The sequence below is a fragment of the Amyelois transitella genome, chromosome 13 (assembly GCF_032362555.1).
Source record: "Amyelois transitella isolate CPQ chromosome 13, ilAmyTran1.1, whole genome shotgun sequence".
In the NCBI taxonomy this organism is placed as follows: Eukaryota; Metazoa; Arthropoda; class Insecta; order Lepidoptera; family Pyralidae; genus Amyelois; species Amyelois transitella.
The window spans coordinates 10,130,070-10,154,460 of NC_083516.1; the positions used below are offsets into that span (position 1 = coordinate 10,130,070).

Sequence of the window (24,391 nt, forward strand, 5' to 3'; positions counted from 1 at the left end):
TACACCATGCTTTTCTACAGAACAGTCACTATGTTCTTTTTAAGTCTAAAGTCAATCAAGGGACAGATTCAAAGACTGAGGTCTTAACCTGGGTGGACTCTGTAATAAACTGACACAATGTCATTTAGTATGGTCGAGTGCTATAGTGGTCACAGTGAGCAATAAACTTCAATATATGATAAAATTGAGCTCTTCATAAACGTGGCAATAAATTATGGCAAGTATAAATTAATATGAACAACCAAATTACTGATCAGTTGGCTAAGTTAACTTTTTCTTATGAATTTATATTTACTTTTAATACTTATGCCGTGTGGTTCCCGGCACCATTAGAAAAAAGAATGGGGCCACTCCATCTTTTTCTCATGGATGTCGTAAAAGGCGACTAAGGGACTTAATTAGACTAACTGATTAAATTAATAACCTGTACATAAATTTCCCATTATGACATTTTAATAAACATCGAATAACGCGTTGAACAAACTTTTACCCATATTAATACAGATTTAGATAGAGTAAGTATTAAAACATACATACATATAATCACACCTATATCCCTTGCGGGGTAGACAGAGCCAACAGTCTTAAAAATACTGATAAGCCACGTTCAGCTGTTTGGCTTAATGATAGAATTTAGATTCAAATAGTGACAAGTTGCTTGCCCATTGTCAAATAAAAGAATCGCAAGTTTTTAAGCCTTTTTTTAGTCAATATTTGCGACATCAATGGGAAAGAGATGGAATGATCCTAATTTATTTATATTGGTACCGGGAACCACACGGCACTTGAAAGATACATACATACTATACATACATAAAATCATTCCTCTTTCCCGGAGGGGTAGGCAGAGACTACCTCTTTCCACTTGCCACGATCTCTGCATACTTCCTTCGCTTCATCCACATTCATAACTCTCTTCATGCAAGCTCGGCGGTTTATAAAGATATTGGCAAAAAAAAATATTTATGGGATCAAAAGTTAGTAAAAAATTATATTACTCGTTAGGAAAGTTACCTTAGCCAATTCATGCGAGGTTTCTCATATTAGACACATAATTTTGGAGTCGTGCAAGTACAGAGGTTTTGTAGATACTAAAAGTGAAAATGAAAATTAAATAGTTTCTTTTTTTTATTGGTTCTCAATAATGGCAGATGTTATAGTGGATAAGGTAAGAGTTTGATTAAAAATACTTCATTTTATTTTATTTTGAAAACATACAGTTAAATATCTTATACAAAATAGTATATGTATAAAAAATATTTTATGATAAATACTTATATAGATAGACATCCAAGACCCAGGCCAATCAGAAAAAGTTATTTTCTCATCATTCCCTGCCCTGGCCGGGATTCGAACCCGGGACCTCCGATGTCACAGACAAGCGTACTACAGCTGCGCCACAGAGGCCGTCAAAAAAAAAACTAAGACCCGTTAGGTATTATAAGAGCAATGCTTGAATCGGTAGTCTCCAGTATGGTGAGGATGCAACCGGGACTAAAGCCAGGAGGTAGAAGTAGAATTAGGTACTCAAAAAGTAGTTAGTTCTTAGAAACAAGTTATAAGCACCTAATCGTAATATTTATTTATTTATTTCATCAAAACTTATCCTATCATTACAGTCATAAAAACCAACGCGATAGACAAAGCAACTTATAATATCTTCGTTTTTATAGCCCAAGACGGATGAAGATGTGTTATCCACGATAAAAGCTAAGTGTGAGAGTTGCATCCGAGGTCCCAATTTGATGAAAACACTTATTGTGGCCGTATGCCTCGGCGTGGTGGTACAGCAGGTAAGAACTTCATCTATCCATCCATATAATCACGTCTATATCCCTTGCGAGGTAGACAGAGCCGGCAGACTTTAAATACTGCCAGGCCACGTTCAGCTGCATGATAGAATTGAGATTCAAAGAGTGACAGGTTACTAGTTCATCGCCTGTAAGAAGGATCAAAAGATCATTATCCTTTAGTCGCCTTTTACGACATTCATGGAAATGGAATGATGGTGGTGCCGGGAACCGTACGGCACGGCAGATAAATATATACGGGACAGATTACATAGATTGAGTTAGCCTCGAAGTAAGTTTGAGACTTGTATTACGAGATACTAACTCAACGATACTATATTTTATAATGAATAGGTACTTACTCGTATATAGATAAACATCCATGACCCAGGCCAATCAGAAAAAGTTCTTTTCTCATCATGTCCTGGCCGGGATTCGAACCTGGGACCTCCGGTAACACAGACAAGCGTACTACCGCTGCGCCACAGAGGCCGTAAAATATTATGTGGCGACATCTCTACGCCACTCGTCACAACATCCAATCTCACAACAACTGCCAATCATCGCGAAGAAATTGACGCGCTCAACCAATAGCAGCGAAGTAACTAAATCGCGATTTCAGTGATTTCACGGATTGGAGCTATATATACCACCTCCGACACAACATCGTCGGAGCCGCGGTTCTCCAGGCATAACACCTAGCCTGGCGGAAGATCTTCCCTTTGGTGGCGGTCAAGCCGAATCATCGCTCCCGCTACAGTTACAATAAACAATTTTTTTTTTTCAGATAACAGCAAGCATTCGGAAGCTGACGAACAAACCAATAACGACGTACACGCATTTCGACTTCAACAAAACACTCCTGTACCCCAGCGTGACATTTTGTAAGGAGCCGCCTTACAAGTATGATAAGCTGGAGGTGCTGAAAGATCTTTTTAATTTCATACATACATACATACATAAAATCACGCCTCTTTCCCGGAGGGGTAGGCAGAGACTACCTTTTTCCACTTGCCACGATCTCTGCATACTTCCTTCGCTTCATCCACATTATAACTCTCTTCATACAAGCTCGGCGGTTTCGGGTACTTTTGACCTGACCCTTTACCAGGACGTACATACATATAATCATACATACATATAATCACGTCTATATCCCTTGCGGGGTAGACAGAGCCAACAGTCTTGTAAAGCCTGATAGGCCACGTTCAGCTATTTGGCTTTAAGATAGAATTGAGTTTCAAATAGTGACAGGTTGCTAGCCCATCGCCTAAAAAAGAATCCCAAGTTTGGAAGCCTATCCCCTAGTCGCCTTTTACGATATCCATGGGAAAGAGATGGAGTGGTCCTATTCTTTTTTGTATTGGTGCCGGGAACCACACGGCACGCCATAATATAGATATAAAATGTTTCAGGAATATGGACTATACGCCCACCCCCGCTACACTTCCACCTGGCTGGCCTTCAACTTCTCTCAGACCAGCCTCCACCAGCTCTGGGAAGACGTCACGTTCAATGAGAGTGACATCTTCGTGCAATACGGCTTGGAAGGCAGAATGGAGAGTGAGTAAGCCGTTTGGTTCTTGACTGAACACTTTTTTTTATATACGGGACAAATTACACAGATTGAGTTAGCCTCGAAGTAAGTTCGAGACTTTTGTTACGAGATACTAACTCAACGATACTATATACAGACGTGATGTATGTATGTCTAGAGATTTCTATGTAGTAAGTATTAAAATTGGGTTTTACAATGAAAAGACTTTATTTATTCTATTTCAAGATGTAGCTATAAATTCAACGCTGGGCTTCATGCACGGTCGCTGCTACACCCTCTCGCCGAAGGTCGTCAGCACCAGAGCCACCAGGACGTCAGGATACTCCATCACCCTGAAGCATTCCGCCCAGGACGTGGCCACTTCCACCAGCACCTACCCCCCGGGGTACCATGTCCACGTGCATTATAACAGGGAGCCGTTTACAGGTAAATATACTTTGGTAAGTTACATTACTTTAAATAAACAGGTAAGTGTATGGAAATAGAAATAACACTAGGACATATTTATTTATTTTTTATTTATTTATGTATTAACTTTCTTACATCTACCATTACAGACAGATAAATAAATAAATAAATATATACATAGCATAGGACCAGTCAATCTCTTTCCTATGGATGTCGTAAAAGGTGACTTAGGGCTTTTTTATAATGATTTGAGTGCGTTTGATTTCAATCTGCCTGGTGGCAAGATGAGATTATACATTATAATCATATCACTCTTGCGGGGAAGACAGAGCCAATAGTCTTGAAAAGTCTGATAGGCTATATTAAGCTGTTTGGCTTAATGATAAAATTGAGATTCAAATAGTTACAGGTTGCTAGCCCATCGCCCAAAAGAGGAATATCAAGTTTACAAGCCTATCCAAAGAGATGGAGTGTTTCTATCCTTTTTTTTATTCTATTCTCTCCTATTCTTTTTTTGGTGCCGGGAACCATATGGCATGTTATAAATGAATATATTTACAGTCTTTTACCTCATCTTACACACCAGTTCTTCATTCAAACACTTTAGAACTTTAGATCTAAAGAATTATTCTTTTCCTTCTAGAAGTAGACGTGTATAACGGTGGTCATGTGGACTATTTCTACGTGAACACTGGAGACACCATCGACGTCAAGCTGAAGGTGGACCAGTACGTCAAGATAGGAAAAGAAGATGACCCTTGCACGAACAGTGAGAACTACAGTGCTAATGAGGTAGGTAACAGCAGACTGATATCAAGACTTCAAACCTATATTCTAAGATCAAGAAAAGCCGTGTGGTTCCCGGCACTATTAGAAAAAAAGAATAGGACCACTCCATCTCTTTCCCATGGATGTCGTAAGAGGCGACTAAGGGATAGGCTTATAAACTTGGGATTCTTCTTTTAGGCGACGGGCTGGCAACCTGTCACTATTTGAATCTCAATTCTGTCTTTAAACCAAACAGCTGAATGTGGCCTATTAGCCTTTTTAAGACTGTTGGCTCTTTCTACCTCTCAAGGGATAAATTTCACGGGCATATATACAACCTCCGACACAACATCGTCGGAGCCGCGGTTCCCCAGGCATCACACCTAGCCTGGCGGAAGATCTTCCCTTTGGTGGCGGTCGAGGCGAATCATCGCTCCCGCTACAGTACCGTTATGTTCTGTGTTACTCACCCCCTATTTTAAGGGGGGCTGACGATACACGTGAGGACCCGCGTAGCCATGCCATCGCTTAGTCTAGTAGACTAACTTACGCCTGCGTTAAAAGTGAAGGCAATATATACCTGCCCTATTTTTGAAGTGGAAAATATTTAATCAGGCGCATATAATGATCTACCCCAAATCTACGCAAAATGGCCGCCGGTCGAAACACAAGATGGATAAACAAATCAAATCTTGCCTTTTTCCCGGAGGAATAGGCAGATACTACATCTTTCTACTTGCCATTATCCCTGCATACCCTTTTCGTTTTATACATACATACATACATATGGTCACGTCTATATCCCTTGCGGGGTAGACAGAGCCAACAGTCTTGAAAAGACTGAATGGCCACGTTCAGCTATTTGGCTTAGTAATAGAATTGATATTCAAATAGTAACAGGTTGCTTACCCATCGCCTAAAAATTATCCCAAGTTATTAAGCCTATCCCTTAGTCGCCTTTTATGACATCCATGGAAAAGAGATGGAGTGGTCCTATTATTTGTTGTATTGGTGCCGGGAACCACACGGCACATCTCGTTTCATCTTCATTCATAACTCCCTTTGTGTGAGCTCGGCGGTTAAGAGTATTGTTCACCTCACCTTTGACCCCAGGAAGTCCCCGATTTGATAAAGGTACATACCTCAATGCCTTTTTACTCCAACCATGCCACTCACATATTCCTTGTTATACATATTTGCTTAGTCCATCTGTTTTCATTGGTCAATTCCACGGATCTGGGATAAAGATATAGTTTTTTTTAATTTCAGTGTACTGCCCAATATGTCTGGGATCTGGTGAGCAGCCAGGCTGGATGCTCTGGACCTTGGATGAAGAGCAACCTGCCTCATTGCAGAAATTATTCTGGCATGAGGAGTCTGATATCAGCTTATACTAGGTATAAATGTGGATGAAGCGAAGGAAGTATGCAGAGATCGTGGCAAGTGGAAAGAGGTAGTCTCTGCCTACCCCTCCGGGAAAAAGGCGTGATTTTATGTATGTATGTACATATACCAGGTAGAAGAATATCGTAATTAATACTCTAATGTGTTATTTACAAGTTCAATCGTCGATTTTACTGGGTAAGACCCTTAGCATTTCACGCGCGACGCCGTTTTTGTCGCGTGAAAACGTATTGCTGTTTTGCTTTTTATTATGACTTGAAATAGGATAGCGATAGTTTTTCCCGCGATCTGCTAATAGAATTTTTACGTTCGTGGAGCAGATTAGGATTTTCACATTAATTTAAATAATATATAGGTATTATAGTGTTCGCAAGGTCTAAGTTCTCTACGAACATCTAGTTTATTCAAAGGTTATTTCTAAGTAATAAATCTGTTTCGCCAATTATAAAGACATACATACATATAATCACAGCTATATCCCATGAGAGTTGACAGAGCCAACGGTCTTGAAAATACTGATAGGCCACGTTCAGCTGTTTGGCTTAATGATAGAATTGAGATTCAAATAGTGACAGGTTGCTAGCCCATCGCCTAAAAGAAGAATCCCAAGTTTATAAGTCTATCCCTTAGCTATCAACGACAACCATGGAAACGATATAGAGCGGCCCTTTTACTTATTAGTGCCGGGAACCACACGACACCTTCATACCTTCTTTAAATAAATAAATATATATATAAATTCAATATGATAAATATATACGGGACAAATTACACATATTGAGTTAGCCTCGAAGTAAGTTCGAGACTTGTGTTACGAGATACTAACTCAACAATATATTTTATAATAAATACTTATATAGATAAACATCCAAGACCCAGGCCAATCAGAAAAGTTCTTTTCTCATCATGCCCTGACCGGGATTCGAACCCGGGACCTCCGGTGTCACAGACAAGCGTACTACCGCTGCGCCACAGAAGAAACACACACACACTTAAAAAAGTCCTTTCCATTCCCAGTACGTACGTGAACCACAACTGCTCATCATGTCCTCGATTCTGCCGCTCGTACCTGTACAATGCCTTCATCACAGACCGCCAGACCTTCTACTCCTGGGACACTGCTAAACGGACATGGGCTATTAGCACTGGCACTAATTTGCAGACCAACGTAAGATGTTTTTTTTTAAATTAAAACTAGCGACCCGCCCCGGCTTCGCACGGGTGCAAAATAAGTATTTCTCCATTATATAATAGATGTTATTATACTTACATAAAAACCTTACTCTTGAATCCTTCTACCTGTTACATAAACCGCATCAAAATCCGTTGCGTAATTTTAAAGATTTAAGCATACACACAAACAGACTAAAATAGCGACTTTGTTTTATACTATGTAGTGATGATGATGCAATTTTTCTTATGTACCTACCTACCGATCTTTGCAATACATGTAGTTCGTCGCGAACTTTAAACTCGGGAACAGTTTTCCTTGTAATTTTTGTTGGTATATTATATTTTATTGGTTTTGACCTCAATGAAAATGAGGCTTAATGTGGTGCAAGCAAGCTCAAATAGCGCCTACCAGTAAGATTATGTGGCGACATCTCTACGCCACTCGTCACAACATTCAATCAAACAATTACTGTCAATCAACGCGAAGAAATTGACGCGCTCAACCAATAGCAGCGAAGAATCTAAATCGCGGTTTCAAAAGATTACTTGGATTGGAGCATAAATACAACCTCCGACACAACATCGTCTGTCGCGCGGTTCCCCAGGCATAACACCTAGCCTGGCGGAAGATCTTCCCTCTTTTGGCGGTCGAGCCGAATCATCGCTCCCGCTACAATTATGTATGTATGAAATTACCTTGTAGTTTTCTTAGCGTGACGTTTGTGCCGTGTGGTTCCCGGCACCAATACAAAAAAGAATAGGACCACTCCATCTCGTTTCCATGGATGTCGTAAAAGGCGACTAAGGGATAGGCTTATAAACTTGGGATTCTTCTTTAAGGCGATGGGCTAGCAACCTGTCACTATTTGACTCTCAATTCCATCATAAAGCCAAACAGCTGAACGTGGCCTATCAGTCTTTTCAAGACTGTTGGCTCTGTCTACCTCGCAAGGGATATAGACGTGATTATATGTATGTATGTATGACGTTTATTATCTTTATGATCTAGATTGTTTTTAAGCTCTTACAAATTTCTAAGTTGGTACCAAAAGGGAGAAAAATTATAAGTCAGATATTATGAGCCTTACAGCTAAAACATGTAACCTTATAAATGACTACTAGCTGTCCCGGCAAACGTTTCTAGTTAAAAAGATAATGTTAAGTGTGGCCAACCCTTATCACTAGGGGGTATGAAAAATAGATGTTGGCCGATTCTCTGACCTACTCACAATATGCTCACAAAATTTCATGAGAATCGCTCAAGACGTTTCGGAGGAGTATGGGAACGAACATTGTGACACCAGAATTTTATATATGTATAAGATAATAATTAATTCCCAGCTCTACATATACTTCAATGGCATGCTTGTTTCCGTGTACGAAGAGCGATATAATTACGACTGGAACCTTTTTCTTTCGGATCTAGGAGGAAGCGTTGTGAGTACAAATACATATTATATCAACGTTACACCGCCTTTCAGTCTTGAAGACTGTTGGCTCTGTCTAGCCCGCAAAGGATACAGACGTGTTTGTATGTATCAACGTTACAGTTCATACCTTACGTTTAAGAGCAGAGAGTAGGTATTTTAAAAGAATACATACATATAATTACGTCTATATCCCTTGCGGGGTAGACAGAGCCAACAGTCTTGAAAAGACTGATAGGGCCACGTTCAGCTGTGTTTATGATTAAATTGACATTCAAATAGTGGCCGGTTGATAGCCCATCGTGTAAGACGCATCCCAAGTTAACAAGCCCTTAGTCGCCTTTAACGACATCCTTGAAACTATCCACGAAAGAGATGGAGTGGTCCTATTCTTTTTTCTAGTAGTGCCGGGGACCACATGGAATAAAGCAATATTAATACAACTATAGTCTTTCTACGATTTTTTTCCCGAATAGAAACTGATGATTGTCTTATTCCCAGGGTTTTCTCCTCGGTCTGTCTGTTATCAGCGTCATGGCTATGTGCGGCAAGATCTGGTCTACAGTCATCAGGCCCACGATCAAGATCCCGAAGACCAAGGAAGCCACTATCGTGATCAATAGCAGATCAGCCAAACACGAGGAATATATGAAGAATTGCAGAGAATGGAACGTGAAGAATAATTTTTATTAGTTATCTCTTCATTATAGACAACTGTCATATTTGGTATTGGTAAATTCTTTATTATTATTATATATTAAATTATTGCAGCATTAAGTTTTTTATATATCACTAGCTGTGCCCGCGACTTCCTCCGCGTGGAATAGTTATTTTGGGCATCATTGAAGACCTCACGGGTGAATAATTTTCCCCCCGTATTTTTCTTATTTTTCATGATTTCTTTGCTTCTTCTAGTTGCAGCGTGATGTTATATAGCCTAAAGCATTCCTCGATAAATGTTCTATTCAACACAAAAATATTTTTTCAATTCGAACCAGTAGTTCCTGAGATTAGCGCGTTCAAACAAACAAACAAACTCTTCAGCTTTATAATATTATATGTGCCGTCCCAAAGTAACACCTTTTAAGATCTTTTTTGGAGTATTATTTTTTACCTTCTGCATCCTTACTGCGTCCTGATAAAATGTTTCTGATTCGTGGCCATTCAGTCTTTTCAAGACTGTTGGCTAATAAGACCACGCAAGGGATATAGTCGTGACCATATGTATGTATGTATGTTTTACTCTTATAGTGCAATAAAGAGTTTTTTCCATCTATCTATCTATCTGGTCCACCAGACTCTTAGCCCGTTCACGAGACCCTTAATTGCTCTCTAAAAGCCCTGAACCCATATTGCAGTCGTTGGCAAGATGCTAATGAATTGCAGTGCAGGTGACGCACGCCATTAGGTAGAGGATACATTGAGAGGAGAAGAGATAAAAATTAAATCTACCGCTTTCAAAATACAAGAGTACAAAAGCGTAAGAACAAACAAATCTAACTAACTAACAAGAAAAACGTAATACGGGGCAAAAAAATATATGTAGGAACACAATTAGGACTTAATCTTACTAAAAATGGAATTTTAGGATTCTTCTTTCAGACGACGGCCTAGCAACTTGAATAATATTATCTTTTATTAATTCAGCTAAATGTAGCCATGATTCTTGTGACCATTGGCTCTGTCTTCATCATAAAAGATTTTAATAATGTTGCATATTTTAATTACATTGCTGATATGAAACACACAAATAAGCCATACATCTGGATCTTTTATCACTTCCAACTTTTGGACTCAAATTACGTATCTTCTTCTTCATCAGCGTATTTTGGTCCACAGTTCGGCGTATGCCTTTTCAATATCTTCCATCTATCTCTATCAAAGGTTTCTCTAATCTATGTTGTCCTGGAATGATTTTTTATGTCTTCGGACCAGCGGGTTATTAATCTGCCAGTAAGCCTTAAAGAGTAATCTCTTTCCAGCTCTTCGTCGCCATCAGCTCCATCGACCAGCTTCAAGTCTGCACAAATGGTCGATCCAAACCTAAACTAAGTTTAGCAAAGCCGTGACTATATGATGCGTGTAGGACAAGCCAATTTAGTTTGATATATATAAAAATATACGGGACAAATTACACAGATTGAGTTAGCCACGAAGTAAGTTCGAGACTTGTGTTACGAGATACTAACTCAACGATACTATATTTTATAATGAATACTTATATAGACAAACATCCAAGACCCAGGCCAATCAGAAAAAGTTCCTTTCTCATCATACCCTAACCGGGATTCGAACCCGGGACCTCCGGTGTCACAGAGGCCGTCAAATCTATCAATAATAAGGCTATGCCAGTTGACTTGTTTGAATTGATAGTTATATGAATAAAAGAAGTAGTATTACAATGAGAACTTGTGGTTCCCGGTACCAATACAAAAAAAAAATAGGAACACTCCATCTCTTTGATTTCATGCATTCTGTCAGACAAATGTATTACCGCTGCGCCACAGAGGCCGTATAAATTAACTCTACAGATTATCACGAAGTCCTCTTCATAAAATATTAGTCATGTTTCAGCCACGCAGATGTAGATCGACACGGGTAACAAAAATAAACGAGTTGAACAGTGTTACAGATTAGGGATCATTGTCACCTATTGAGTTATTAGTGCGAGTGTAATAAATTGCTTTGGCATTAAATATAGTATTTTGAAATACCTGTAGCGGGAGCGATGATTCGGCTCGACCGCCACCAAAGGGAAGATCTTCCGCCAGGCTAGGTGTTATGTCTAGGGAACCGCGGCTCCGACGATGTTGTGTCGGAGGTTGTATATATAGCTACAATCCGTGAAGTCTTTGAAATCGCGATTTAGTTTCTTCGCTACTATTGGTTGAGCGCGTCAATTTCTTCGCGATGATTGACAGTTGTTGTGAGATTGGATGTTGTGACGAGTGGCGTAGAGATGTCGCCACATACCTTTTTCAATGACTGGCTCGTTTTTGGTGCAAAGAATGACCGTAGCTATCCAGCGCGGTAATGCAGCAAGTGTTCTGGGCACCTTTGCACCGGAAACTCTTAAGGGTGGGTTGTTAATCTTTATATTTTTTTGATGTGACCTATTTGCATTGAATAAGATTCAATAAATTATCATAGGATTTCACTTTTAATGAGATATTTTAATTAATCCCTCACTAAACATACATATACATTTTCACGTCAGTTCAGTCTTTTCAAGACTGTTGGCTCTGTCTACCCCGCAAGGGATATAGACGTGACCATATGTATGTATGTATATAACAAAACTTATAGAAAAACACATTGAGATCCAACAAACACGTTATGTCATCGTTTGTCGCAAGCCGAGCGGTGGCCGACGACGCTCCAAATATCTCTATTTTACGATCCGCACACGTGAATCAGATGGTCCCGGGATATTTATAGCAACTATTTGTTTATCACAATTTACATTTTGAAGGAATATCTGTGAAGAATATAGAAAAACCGTAAAAGACTAAAGATAGATGTAAGAATCAGAATGTTATATGACACACAACAATACTATAATACTTACTTGTAGTTTAAAAATAAACGTATTTTTGTTTGGAAATAAAAAACTTAAAATCTATTGAATTGATTTTAATCATATTGGGCATAGATATATATCTATATATAAGACCTTCCTTCCTTCATATACATACCTTCGGAAATAACATAGGCTAACTTTTTTTCTAGAATTTCCGTTAACTAACAAAATTCTAATACCTGATCTTAAACTCCTTTGGATCAGTTATCATAGAATATTTTTTTGAAAAGCCGGATTGTTATCAATTTTTTTCATTTCGATTTATTTTCATTCCGTATCATCAATCATCAATGTAGCCTAGTATTTGCTAAATGTTATCGTGTTCATTTTGAAATCACATAATTTAACTCGATTCATAATGAAGATTTATGTTTCGGTACGTGTGTTATTTACTGAGTATAAATTATGCATTAACGAGTATTATCCCAACTAATAAAATAAAGAGAGTGCCGTGTGGTTCCCGGCACCAATACAAAAAAGAATAGGACCACTCCATCTCTTTCCCATGGATGACGTAAAAGGCGACTAAGGGATAGGCTTACAAACTTGGGATACTTTTCTAGGCGATGGGCTGGCAACCGATTTGAACCTCAATTCTATCATTAAGCCATTTGGCTTAATGATTTATTACGTTCAGCTATTTAGCTGAACGTAATAAAATAAAATGCAAAACTAACTATGTTTGTCACCTCTTCACAGTTAAATCACTCGATCAATCTTCATTAATTAACATAACTTTAATAACTTATATAGTATAGGACCAAAAAAAGGCAAAGAGTAGTTTTAATACAGCTAGTTAATTGTTTAGCATAAAATAGGCCTAGATTTTGTTAAAACTCAGTAACAAAAAAACATTACGACACTATCTGAAATATTCTGTGTAGTAACAGTAATATTAATAGCTCTGTAAATTGAATATCATTCGAGTTACAAGAATAGACTTAATCTATCTCTTCCTGTGAATATTATTTACAGACAACTTAACTTCAATATCGTTAACAACTCAGGAGTTCATATGAATATATCCGGTTTGGTAGAATGCGACTATAGATTTTTTCAAAAGCAATGTATTAAGCTAACACGCGTTTACTGTTTTTTAACCCTTATTTTAAAATGACAATTGTTTATTCATCATTGTGCGACATTTTTGTTAATGCTTGTCACATTTTTTGATTATTCAAATTTATTATGTCGTGCCAAAATTCTGCAGTCTTCAACATTGCAACATATTGCAATACTCAGGAAATCTGATGCAAGACAATATGACAGTACCTAAGTGGTCCAAGGTCTGGACTTAGCACACAACTCATTGCGCTCCCAACACAGAAAGATATCCGCGGAAAATCCCCACCTGAACTGATTGAAAACATTACAATAATAATTGCATCACCTTTAAAGACTTCTGAACTCGGTACACCTATAAATTGGTAATTGAAGGTAATAACTAAGAAAAAATATTATAATAACAAACACAATGGTCCAAAGATGTCGTAAAAGGCGACTAAGGGAAAGGCTTCTAAACTTGGGATTCTTCTTTTAGGCAATTGGCTAGCAACCCGTCTCTATTTGAATCTCAATTCTATTATTAAGCCAAACAGCTGAACGTGGCCTATCAGTCTTTTCAAGACTGTTGGCTCTGTCTACCCCGTAAGGGATAAAGACGTGATCATATGTATGGATGTACAATGGTCCAAGTGGTCTTCATCTCTCTTCTGGTTGTACGAGCGAGTGAGGATTACTTCCGACCGGAATCGACGGAGAAAGATTGTGTCCTTAATGAATTTCAGGGACCATGATAGTGACTGGAAAGACAATGACGATTTATGCTTCTGTGACATGTGGTATCAAGTATTTAACGAATTTTATGAAGATTGTTAAGAAAGAAACTTTGTGTGCACTACAATTGGGAACCCAGAAAATGCCTTGAGATATAAACGCAGAGTTTTGCATAATCTCAATAGTTCGACCCTTAATTGGCTATCTTTTGATGCAAGAATAAAAAACAAAAATTAAAAAGTACTAACAATCACGTCTATATACCTAGCGTGGTAGACAGAGCTAATGGTCTTGAAAAGACTGATAGGTCGCGTTCATTTGTATGGTTTAATGATGAAATTAAGATTCAAATAGTGACAGGTTGCTAGCCCACCAGCTACAAGAAGAATCCCAAGAGGAGGCAAGAATGTTATGACTGCTGTTAGAGATATGCATAAAATCAAAATACAGTTAAATGTAAAGGACATCTGTCAGGAAAGGATAACAGTCTGTTTTGAAGGAGCGGTACTTAGTAGTACTTCTTACATATGTTTTTCATTACATAGTATCATTGAGTTAGTATCTCGTAACACAAGTTTCGAAGTTACTTCGAGGCTAACTCACGAAAAATAAAATAGAAAAATAATAAAAAATAAGGCATTTTGCGACAATTCCAGAATTTCAAGAACTCTGGTACTTGTTGATCTCAAATAAAATACAAAAATAATAATAAATAAAAAAATAGATAAGGAATTTTGCGACAATTCCAGAATTTCAAGAACTCTTGCTGATCTTACTTAATGAGTTCACACACTTACCTAATTCAGGTTTGCTGTGCTAAATATAGGTCAGTTCGGATTTGGTCAAGAATGCGTGTCTGTTTGTCGTGACGTTCGTGACGTAGAAAGTGTAATTATAGCTGCGCACACGCCGCTGACTCACTTGCCTGGCCGCTTTCGTGTAAAGCGGGAGATGGGTTTTGTTATATATATTTTGCTTTCAGCAATTTCAGATCAATAAACATTAGTCGTTGGAGAAGAACGGAAGACAGAGGCGTAGTATGTATAAAAATAATAACCCTGAAATAGGGTTATTACACCACTGGAGTGAACTGTTAATTTTTTTATTTTATTTTTTTACGCAGATTGAGTTAGCCTCGAAGTAAGTTCGAGACTTGTGTTACGAGATACTAACTCAACGATATTATATTTTAAATAAATACTTATATAGAGAAACATCCAAGACCCAGGCCAGTCAGAAAAAGTTCTTTTTTCTTCATGCCCTGGCCGGGATTCGAACCCGGGACCTCCGGTGTCACAGACAAGAGCGTACTACCGCTGCGCCACAGAAACCGCTCAATTATGACAAAAAAAGTTATGGTAAAAGATTTGAAACTGTTATACTACGTGCTTAATTTACTAAAGCTTAACCTAGAATAGATAAGAAAATAACTTCTAAATAAGAAAACGTGTTTTAGTATACAATTCCTTCCTAATATTTCCAAGAACAACTTCCGACAAAAAGTCAAACTACCGGACGACTGCATAAATTTTACCTTTTACGTCAAACAGTTCTTATACTTTTTATATAATGAAAAAAGATAATGACTACTCAATCTTTCAGTATTCCTGAACAGATTTATATAATACAAGTGAATGACGCAGGCTAGTTACCCTAAAATAACATTCTAGCTGCTAGTTTATAGAACAAACAATAATTCTACACACGTCATCACCCAAGCTTTCAACTGACAATAAATTTGTAGATATTACTGAAGAATGAGATATTACAACCTCGATAATACATAACATGTCAGCCAAAGATACCAAACATACGTCCGGAGGAGGTGCGAGGAAAACGATTTTACAAATTGGTAAAGAGCATTAAGGTGTTTAATAAAACATACATACATATAATCACGACTATATCCCTTGCGGGGTAGACAGAGCCAACAGTCTTGTTTAGACCACGTTCAGCTATTTGGCTTTATGATAGAATTGAGATTCAAATAGTGACAGGTTGCCAGCCCATCGCCTTAAAGAAGGCACCCAAGTTTATAAGCCTATCCCTTAGTCGCCTTATATGACATCCATAGGAAAGAGATGGAGTGGTCATATTCTTTAAATATTGCTGCCGGGAACCACATGGCACACAATGACAAGTAGGATAACATATAGATAAGGCTAACACAAATGATAGGAATCTTTAAACTGAAGATGTCGCAAATCGGACAAATTGAAAAAAAAAAAGAATTTAACTCATAAAGTTATAAAGATTTAAACATGAAGAGAAAAGATGAGAGAGAGAAGGAATCAATACGAAAGGAGAAAGGATACAATTAAGCCGCGAGCAAGGACTAGCTGCAATATATGTTTCAAAACTTGATACAAGATAATTTTAAATTTAACTATTTCTACAATCAGCCAAACTATTTAAAGATTTTAACTGGGTAAGAGAAATATAAAAGATAAAAGGAAAGAAGCCTGTCACTATTTGTGCATATCGTAATCCTTTCTGTGTTTCATAACCTCCATCATTGATGAGATCCGAGATCTTTATTTATTTATGGACATGTTTAGGAGAATCGAAAATTAAATATTGTATATAACAGCTTTACCTTTACCACAACCTAAATAAATCTCAATTCATCAAAGCTCTCGATACCAACTTAAAGGGTCTCATCATCTGCGTTATAAATAGCCTTCCCTTTGAAAGACATCCAACTGGAGCAACTCCAGAGTGACGTAGACCATTCATAAACAACCTTCACTCGTTTGGTGTTTGTTTGACTCATCTGCTGGGTATTTTCGCATTAATTAGGATGCTAAATACACCTGAGAGATGTTAAAATAATCTGTTTTATAACGATTCAATCCAAACCACTTGCACGGAAAGAAACTGATCAAATTAAATGAAAGTATGGAAAATTCTTTGAGTTCATTTTACATACATACATATAAATAGTCACGTCTATATCCCCTGCGGGGTAGACGGAGCCAACTGTCTTAAAAAAACAGATAGGCCACACCCAGCTGCTCGGCTTAATGATAGAATTGACATTATAGTTATTCCTGTAGATAATTAAAAAAATGTTACAAATGTTATCAAATAAGAACTTAATGTTGATATCGTGATCGAAATAGAACAACTTTCTCGAATGATTTTTGTTTTTATTGAGTTTATGCCAAATGTAAGTCATGTTGCTATCAACATAAGTTTATATCCGCAGGTGAGTCCAGAATATTCTCTCCCTAATCTAGACTGTGTGACATTCAATTACAATCGATCTATTATGAAGTGACGATAAAGATAATTCGATTGAGAACACAATCAATAGTAAACCTAAAGCAAAAGATGACAGAGATTAAAATCATCTGAAATATTGTACATGACTATGAGGAACGAATTTAGAGTTTGCCATTGAAGTAATAAGATTTAAATTTGTTCGTGAAATACTTTTATTAAGAATAGATTTGGCAAAAGTCGGTTGTGAGGTGGATTGTGTTACTAAGGCTGAGTAATGTCAGGTCAGTTAACCAGACCTGACTGAGAATGACTTCCTTGGAAATGAAGTCAGGTTGAAAATTCACTTTTAGCTGACCCAAACCCTCTACTGAATGTTAATTTTCTCTTAAGTGAATGAATGAAAACAACAAATAGTGGCCTAGAAATAAATGCACAATTTAGTAGACTGTTGGCTCTGTATACCCCGCAAGGGATGTAGACGTGACTATATGTATGTATGTATATAGTAGAAATAGTTAAAACCTATAACGCTGTGGTTTATCCAATATTTTAACCGGTACATAGTGCTACAGCTTCTAGTGACTATAAAACAGTTTGATTACTAATTTAGTCGAATTGATGAACTAATAAAGGTCAAATACGATGTAACTTTCTGTTAGGGAAGGACTTTTGTAAACTCCCACTGGAGCCAAGTCCACTTTGTTAAGCATTACGATATTCTATTAATTATACGTAAGTCCATCCATCCTTACTTCATCCTACATCCAGGCTTACAAACTTGGGATTCCTTTTTAGGCGATGGGCTAGCAACCTGTCACTATTTGAATCTCAATTCTATCATTAAGCCAAATAGCTGAACGTGGCCATTCAGTCTTTTCGAGACTGTTGGCTCTGTCTACCCCGCAAGGGATATGGACGTGACCATATGTATGTATGTCCATCCATCCTCCTGGCTTTAGTCCTGGTTGCATCCTACTCAACCGATTTTATTGCCTCACGATCTTAAAAATTCTACTGACAGATTACATTTTAAATTTCATCAAAATCTGACCAACAACGGTTCGAAAGTTATCGCGTTACAAACATACATACAAAAAATGTGTTAATGATTTGGGTTTAGCATGCGCATCAATCAATGATGTTTGATTGTCATCTGATACAGTAAAACATTTGGGTCATATTTTGAGCTGTACAACATTGCATATTACCCTAATCTGCAGGTGATTCAAATGCCTCATCATTTCGAGCATAAAGATATTAATATCATTAGTTCTATTGGTTTTAATTTTTGTTAGCTGTGATAATTCATTTTAGGGAATTGTAACTTTAAAATTACAAACACCCTTATTGTGAAACCGAGGCAAGGCTTGTTTTAAAATGTATCTTCGAATGAAGACCAAAATTTGAGACGTAATTTTGATTTCATTCTTTACAAACTGATTACATAGATACATACATATCATCACGTCTATGTGCCTTACGGGGTTGACAGACCCAACAGCCTTGAAAAGACTGAAAAGCCACGTTCAGCTGTTTGGCTTTTTGATAGAATTAAGATTCAAATATAGATTTATAAGCCTACCCCTTAGTCGCCTTTTTCGACATCCGTGGGGAAGAGATGGAGTAGTCCTATTCTTTTTTCTATTGCTGCCGGGAACCACACGGCAATCACACAATCTCATTGATTACATAAAATTATCATGGTGTCTGTTCCCTGGTATATTTTATATTTGTACGAACGATGTAGGCGTCGCGGAAGCCAACGATTTATTGAGGCCGTGTAGTTTTTAAACAAACAATATTACAAACAATTGATACTTAATGTTGTTTTTCGACATTCTCGTGTCAGTAAAAGAATTGAGAAATTATTTGACACCGATGATCTAACTAGTCCGAACATTCCAAACGCAAGAATCGACACATGAATGATACCTATTAAGAAAAAAGGTTAAAGGTATTTTTAAAAGAGATAAATAATCTTAAAGTCGGCCTAGCAGGTTTGATCGTTACTTACAGCTTTGTTAATTGAAAAAAATCTAAATGAAAAATTTAATTTATAAAAATAACTTTTTGTTAATTCCTTGGTAACCGATTTGAAAATAGTAAGCTTATAAAAAAAACATTAATAAGACCACTACTCGTACAACTGCCGATAATATAATGTCAATCAGTTGGCGTGTCCTCTTATACATATTTAGAAAACGAAAAGATTATTCCTCTTCTTTGGCTTCTACCACGTCACGAAGGGTCGACTCTGCTAATATATCTACTCCATGATACGAGTATGTAAGAATGTCTTTTGGTAGATTTTGTTTTTGGTACGAGACATGTGCCGTGTGGTTCCCGGCACCAATACAAAAAAAAAATAGGACTCACTTCATCTTTTTCCATGGATGTCGTAAAAGGCGACTAAGGGATAGGCTTACAAATTTGGGATGCTTTTTATAGGCGATGGGCTAGCAACCTGTCACTATTTGAATCTCAATTCTATCATTAAGCCAAACAGCTGAAGGTGGCCTATCAGTCTTTTTAAGACTGTTGGCTATGTCAACCCCACAAGGGATATAGACGTGACCATATGTATATATGTATATGTACGAGACATACTAGTGTATAACGTGTAAGATACTCGTCACCTTTCTCTGTATCTCTAGCAGGTTCTAGGTCAATATTTTGTGAAAGAAAAACCCAATTAAGGACGTCTTGCTAAAAGGTCAGGTCAAAAGTACCCGAAACCGCCGAGCTTGCATGAAGAGAGTTATGAATGACGAAGCGAAGGAAGTATGCAGAGATTGTGGCAAGTGGAAAGAGGTAGTCTCTTCCTAGCCTTCCAGGAAAGAGGCGTAATTTAATGTATGTATGTAAAAACTCAATCATACCAAGGTATGCGAGATCGATTGCCCTGGCAACCAGCGCGCAAACTCCGGCGCCACCGGCGACCGCAACAAAAGTCAGTCTAATTCTGTCGTACGCCCTGTACACTATTTCAGCTCGTCTATTTCTGAACACAAAGATCGTGGCGATGTGGGTCGGCCACTCTTTTTTGCTTTCCCTGCCACCACGTGTTTGCGTAATTCGATTTTCGGCCGGTAGATGCCGCCTGTGGATCGCAAATGAAAACCTTAATGACATATATGGGGGGGAAATTTAGTTTTTTTTTATTTAGTAAAACTTGTATTTTAAAATGCCGTGTAGTTCCCGGCACCAATAAAAAAAAGAATAGGACCACTCCATCTCGTTCCCATGGATGTCGTAAAAGGCGACTAAGGGATAGGCTTATAAACTTGGGATTCTTCTTTTAGGCGATGGGCTAGCAACCCGTCACTATTTGAATCTTAATTCTATCATTAAGCCAAACAGTTGAACGTGGCCTATCAGTCTTTTCAAGACTGTTGGCTCTGTCTACCCCGTAAGGGATAAAGACGTGATACATATGAATGTATGTATGTATTTTAAAAGCTTTTATTTAGTTTCACTTGTATGTTAACAAATCTTTGAAGTTCAATTTGACCCACTTCCCGGTATCCGATTGAGCTGAAATTTTGCATGCTGGTCCAGAACTGATGACAATGCATGTTAATCATCAAACGTAACCTGATGCTGTTGCGAGGATCGGCTCCGTACGAGAAATCTCCTCAGCGGTAAATAGCAGGGACATGAAATTTTGTTTACGCATTCATTCATTCATTTACTATGGAACTCCTCAATATTCAACTGCTGGTACTTGAAATTTCGTATACTCATTCGTTTATGATAGGCAGTTGGTAGGCCCACCATGAAATAGATGCTACATCCAGGGTTGACATCAATAAAAATATATACTTCAAAAAAAAAAAATTAATCAAGCTTTTTTCATTTAGTATCTACTTCCCGACTTTAATCCGAAATTAACCGGGACTCGGCCATGTAATAATGACGCCATCAATGAAATGAATAGACTAAGAAATAAATATAAAAAAGCTAATTCTTCTATAAGGTATGCCGGAGGAGTAGGTACCTATCTACTTCTATAGAATATAGTTTATCCTATTAATAGTTTTCCCGTTCCTTAAGTTATTCTGTTGAAGGACTCTCCGTTTTATAGATGGACTTTCGTATTGATCGATAAGTATCGATTGAAACTAAAAAATATAAAATAAAATAATTATAAAAAACTTCTAAAACAAGATTTTATTTAAGTGCCCTAAAGAGATTAAAATAAAAATTTTAAATCACATTAAGCACATTCATTTATGATTTTACGAAATTGAAACTTTAATAAAAGCTTGTCGCGATAATTTCAATTTGTTAATTCAATCTCAAAAATTTCATCTGACACTGAATATGCAGAGATTTCTTCTAGGCATCGCGACAAGCTTTTATTATAATTTCAATTCTGTAAATCATAAATGAATGTGGTTATTGTGATTAAAAAATTTTATTTTGATCTTTTTAGGACACTTAAATGAAAGCTTGTTTTAAAAGATTTTTAAAATTATTATTAATATCCTTTTTGTTAGCTTTTTGTGTCGTGTGGTTCCCGGTACCAGTACAAAAAAGAATAGGACCACTCCACCTCTTTCCCACGGATGTCGTAAAAGGCGACTAAGGAACGTGGCCTATCAGTCTTTTCAAGACTGTTGGGTTGGGTTATTCGTGGGTACAAGTAACTATGATAAGCAGTAAGTATAGTACTAAATACATACATACATATGATCACGTCTATATCCCTTGCGGGGTAGACAGGGCCAACAGTCTTGAAAGACTGAATGGCCACGTTCAGCTGTTGGATTGATGATAGAATTGAGATTTAAATAGTGATAGATTGCTAGCCCATCGCCTAATAGAAGAATCCAAGTTTAGAAACCTATCCCTTATTCGCATTTTACGAAATCCTTGGGAATGAGACGGAGTGGTCCTATTCTTTTTGTTTTTTATTAGTGCCGAGAACCACACGGCACACGGTTAGTATGGTACTTACTGGTAATATATATAGATTACGATAATAAATTACGATATATTTACATACAAAATACTCTAATTTTGACATGTTGTGACAACCCGGTCTGATGTTTTGATTTCAATAAAATTATGATCTTAGGATTTCTATCATGCTTTTTAGTTTATTTTTTTTTATCTCTCATCAGAGTGCATACTCAGTTGTTACTTATATTTTTACGGTCGATTGAATGTTCTAATTTTTTGTAATCCCGGTTGCATCCTCACCTTTCTGGAGAGGAGTCCGGGATCCATCTAAAACCACGATCCATCGCAAGCGCAGCGCCGTTTTTATCGCGCGAAAAACTATCGCTTTTTTAAGGACATTAAACGGGACTAATTAAAGGGATATGCTTACAAACTTGGGATTCTTCTCTAGGCGATGGGCTAGCAACCTGTCACTATTTGAATCTCAATTCTATCATTAAGCCAAACAGCTGCACGTGGCCATTCAGTCTTTTCAATACTGTTGGCTCTGTCTTCCCTGCAAGGGATATAGACGTGACCATATGTATGTATGTATGTATATGTAAACGGGACTAAGATAGTTTTTCGCGCTGTATAAACAGCGTCGCGCGTGGCACGCTACGGATGGAGTGGATAAGTCAGGTGTTTACATAAGTTCACAACAAACGACTCTCTGAATTATTAATTATTAGTAAAATCATTTATTGATTAATAATAAATTATGTCGATAAAATGTGATTAAGTACCTATAACAATTTCTAAACTATACTATAATAATAAATCTAACTAAACTACAACATACATACATACATTAATATGGTCGCGTTTATATCCCTTGCGGGGTAGACAGAGCCAATAGTCTTGAAAAGACTGAATGGCCACGATCAGCTATTTGGCTTAACGATAGAATTGAGATTCAACTAGTGACAGGTTGCTAGCCTATCGCCTAAAAAAGAATCCCAAGTTTGTAAGCCTATCCCTTAGTCGCTTTTTACGACATCCATGGAAAAGAGATGGAGTGGTCCTATTCTTTTTTGTATTGGTGCCGGGAACCACATGTCACTAAACTACAAACTGAAAAATATTTTATTTAGGTTTGTAATTTGAATTATGAGTAAAAAAATTATTTTTCCAAATATTCTGTAATCTTTACATTTAATATTTATTTAATTTTATTTATTCTTTATTGTTACATTTACAACTTGTGAAGTACCTACAATAGGCGGACTTAATGCTAATAGCATTATCTAACACTGTACAATTGGGTTAAGCAGAGAACCTTTGTGTGGGTTGCAATATATAATAAACATATTTGCAATACTAAAATAAACCTATACCAAATATTAATTTACATAGATACGATTAAGAATTCGTAGCGTAGTTTTCTGCTACTAATCAATTTAAACGGGAATGCAAAATGCAATTTATAACCAAAATTACCTTGGCCAAAGTACTAATAATAGTTTGAGTATCACGCTATTTAGCATAATGTGGCCGTATGCCTGTTTGCGTTTAAGAAATGGTCAAGAGCAGGAATGAAATCATTACCAACTCAAAGAAATATAGGTCAGTGACCTACCCTATGAAAGTAAAGATGGAAATCCCAGTGTAAAAGGTAGTTGAGAAATAAAAAAAAATTTTCTTAGTAATTTTTCATTTAAAATAATTTACGTAGGTAGGTTTGTAAATTTATATTTAGTTTTATAATAATTTCCATTTGTAACAATCGAAATCAATACTTATGTAGCGTACGGTAAACAATTTTTTTGTTTCAAGATAAGTACCATTCATTTAATCACAAATTTTATTGTAATTACTAATAAACTTGATTACCGAAACCTCAGTCAAATAATTTAATTACCGCCGTAAAATAAATTAGAAACCGTAAATAAGTGATTCCTTTCGTTCGTGCGCGTATACAATTTATACTGTAATTACCGTTTAACGCAACCTGTTTGAACATTCCATCACTAACTGACTCATCATAGCATCAACATCCAGGTGTTGCAGCATTGGACCAGGTGCATACAATGAGCAGTCGCCACCACAGCCGCCGCTGAAGTGAAAGCTAAGCTGCTCTGAAAGAGTAGTGAGCCCAGGCTGGCATCCGCCTAAAATGGGGTGGTCGGCTGAGATGGTGTCGAATTGCTGGTATAAAAAGCATCATGACGCCCCGCCGCTGGTCAGAACGGCTTCAGACGTGAGTACGCGCGCACGTTCCTACACGCGGCCAGCGCGTGCGATTACGCGAGTGCACCAGTGACGGTAGCTGAACGACGTCAGCTGATTTACATCGATTGGATTGATTTGTGAAGTGGTCTACCGGTGAAAGGTGGTG

At 37.4% G+C, this 24,391-nt stretch overlaps 2 protein-coding genes across 2 annotated transcripts in view; both read left to right on the top strand.

The window, feature by feature from the left end:
* Positions 1–1,032: 1,032 nt before the first annotated feature.
* On the top strand, positions 1,033–9,582 carry LOC106137185 (degenerin-like protein asic-1). Its single transcript, XM_013337973.2, has 10 exons — positions 1,033–1,168; positions 1,674–1,793; positions 2,578–2,709; positions 3,206–3,353; positions 3,574–3,774; positions 4,400–4,548; positions 5,794–5,921; positions 6,946–7,096; positions 8,443–8,538; positions 9,030–9,582. The coding sequence occupies exons 1-10, from the start codon at positions 1,145–1,147 to the stop codon at positions 9,219–9,221; spliced, it is 1,341 nt and encodes a 446-aa protein (XP_013193427.1). The 5' UTR covers positions 1,033–1,144; the 3' UTR covers positions 9,222–9,582.
* Positions 9,583–24,123: 14,541 nt separating this feature from the next.
* Positions 24,124–24,391, top strand: part of LOC106138025 (myosin heavy chain, muscle) — a 28,012-nt gene continuing 27,744 nt past the window's right edge. Inside the window, exon 1 of the mRNA XM_060947345.1 lies at positions 24,124–24,253. The gene's annotated coding sequence lies outside the window, so the exon portion shown is untranslated. The remainder of the gene's footprint in view (positions 24,254–24,391) is intronic.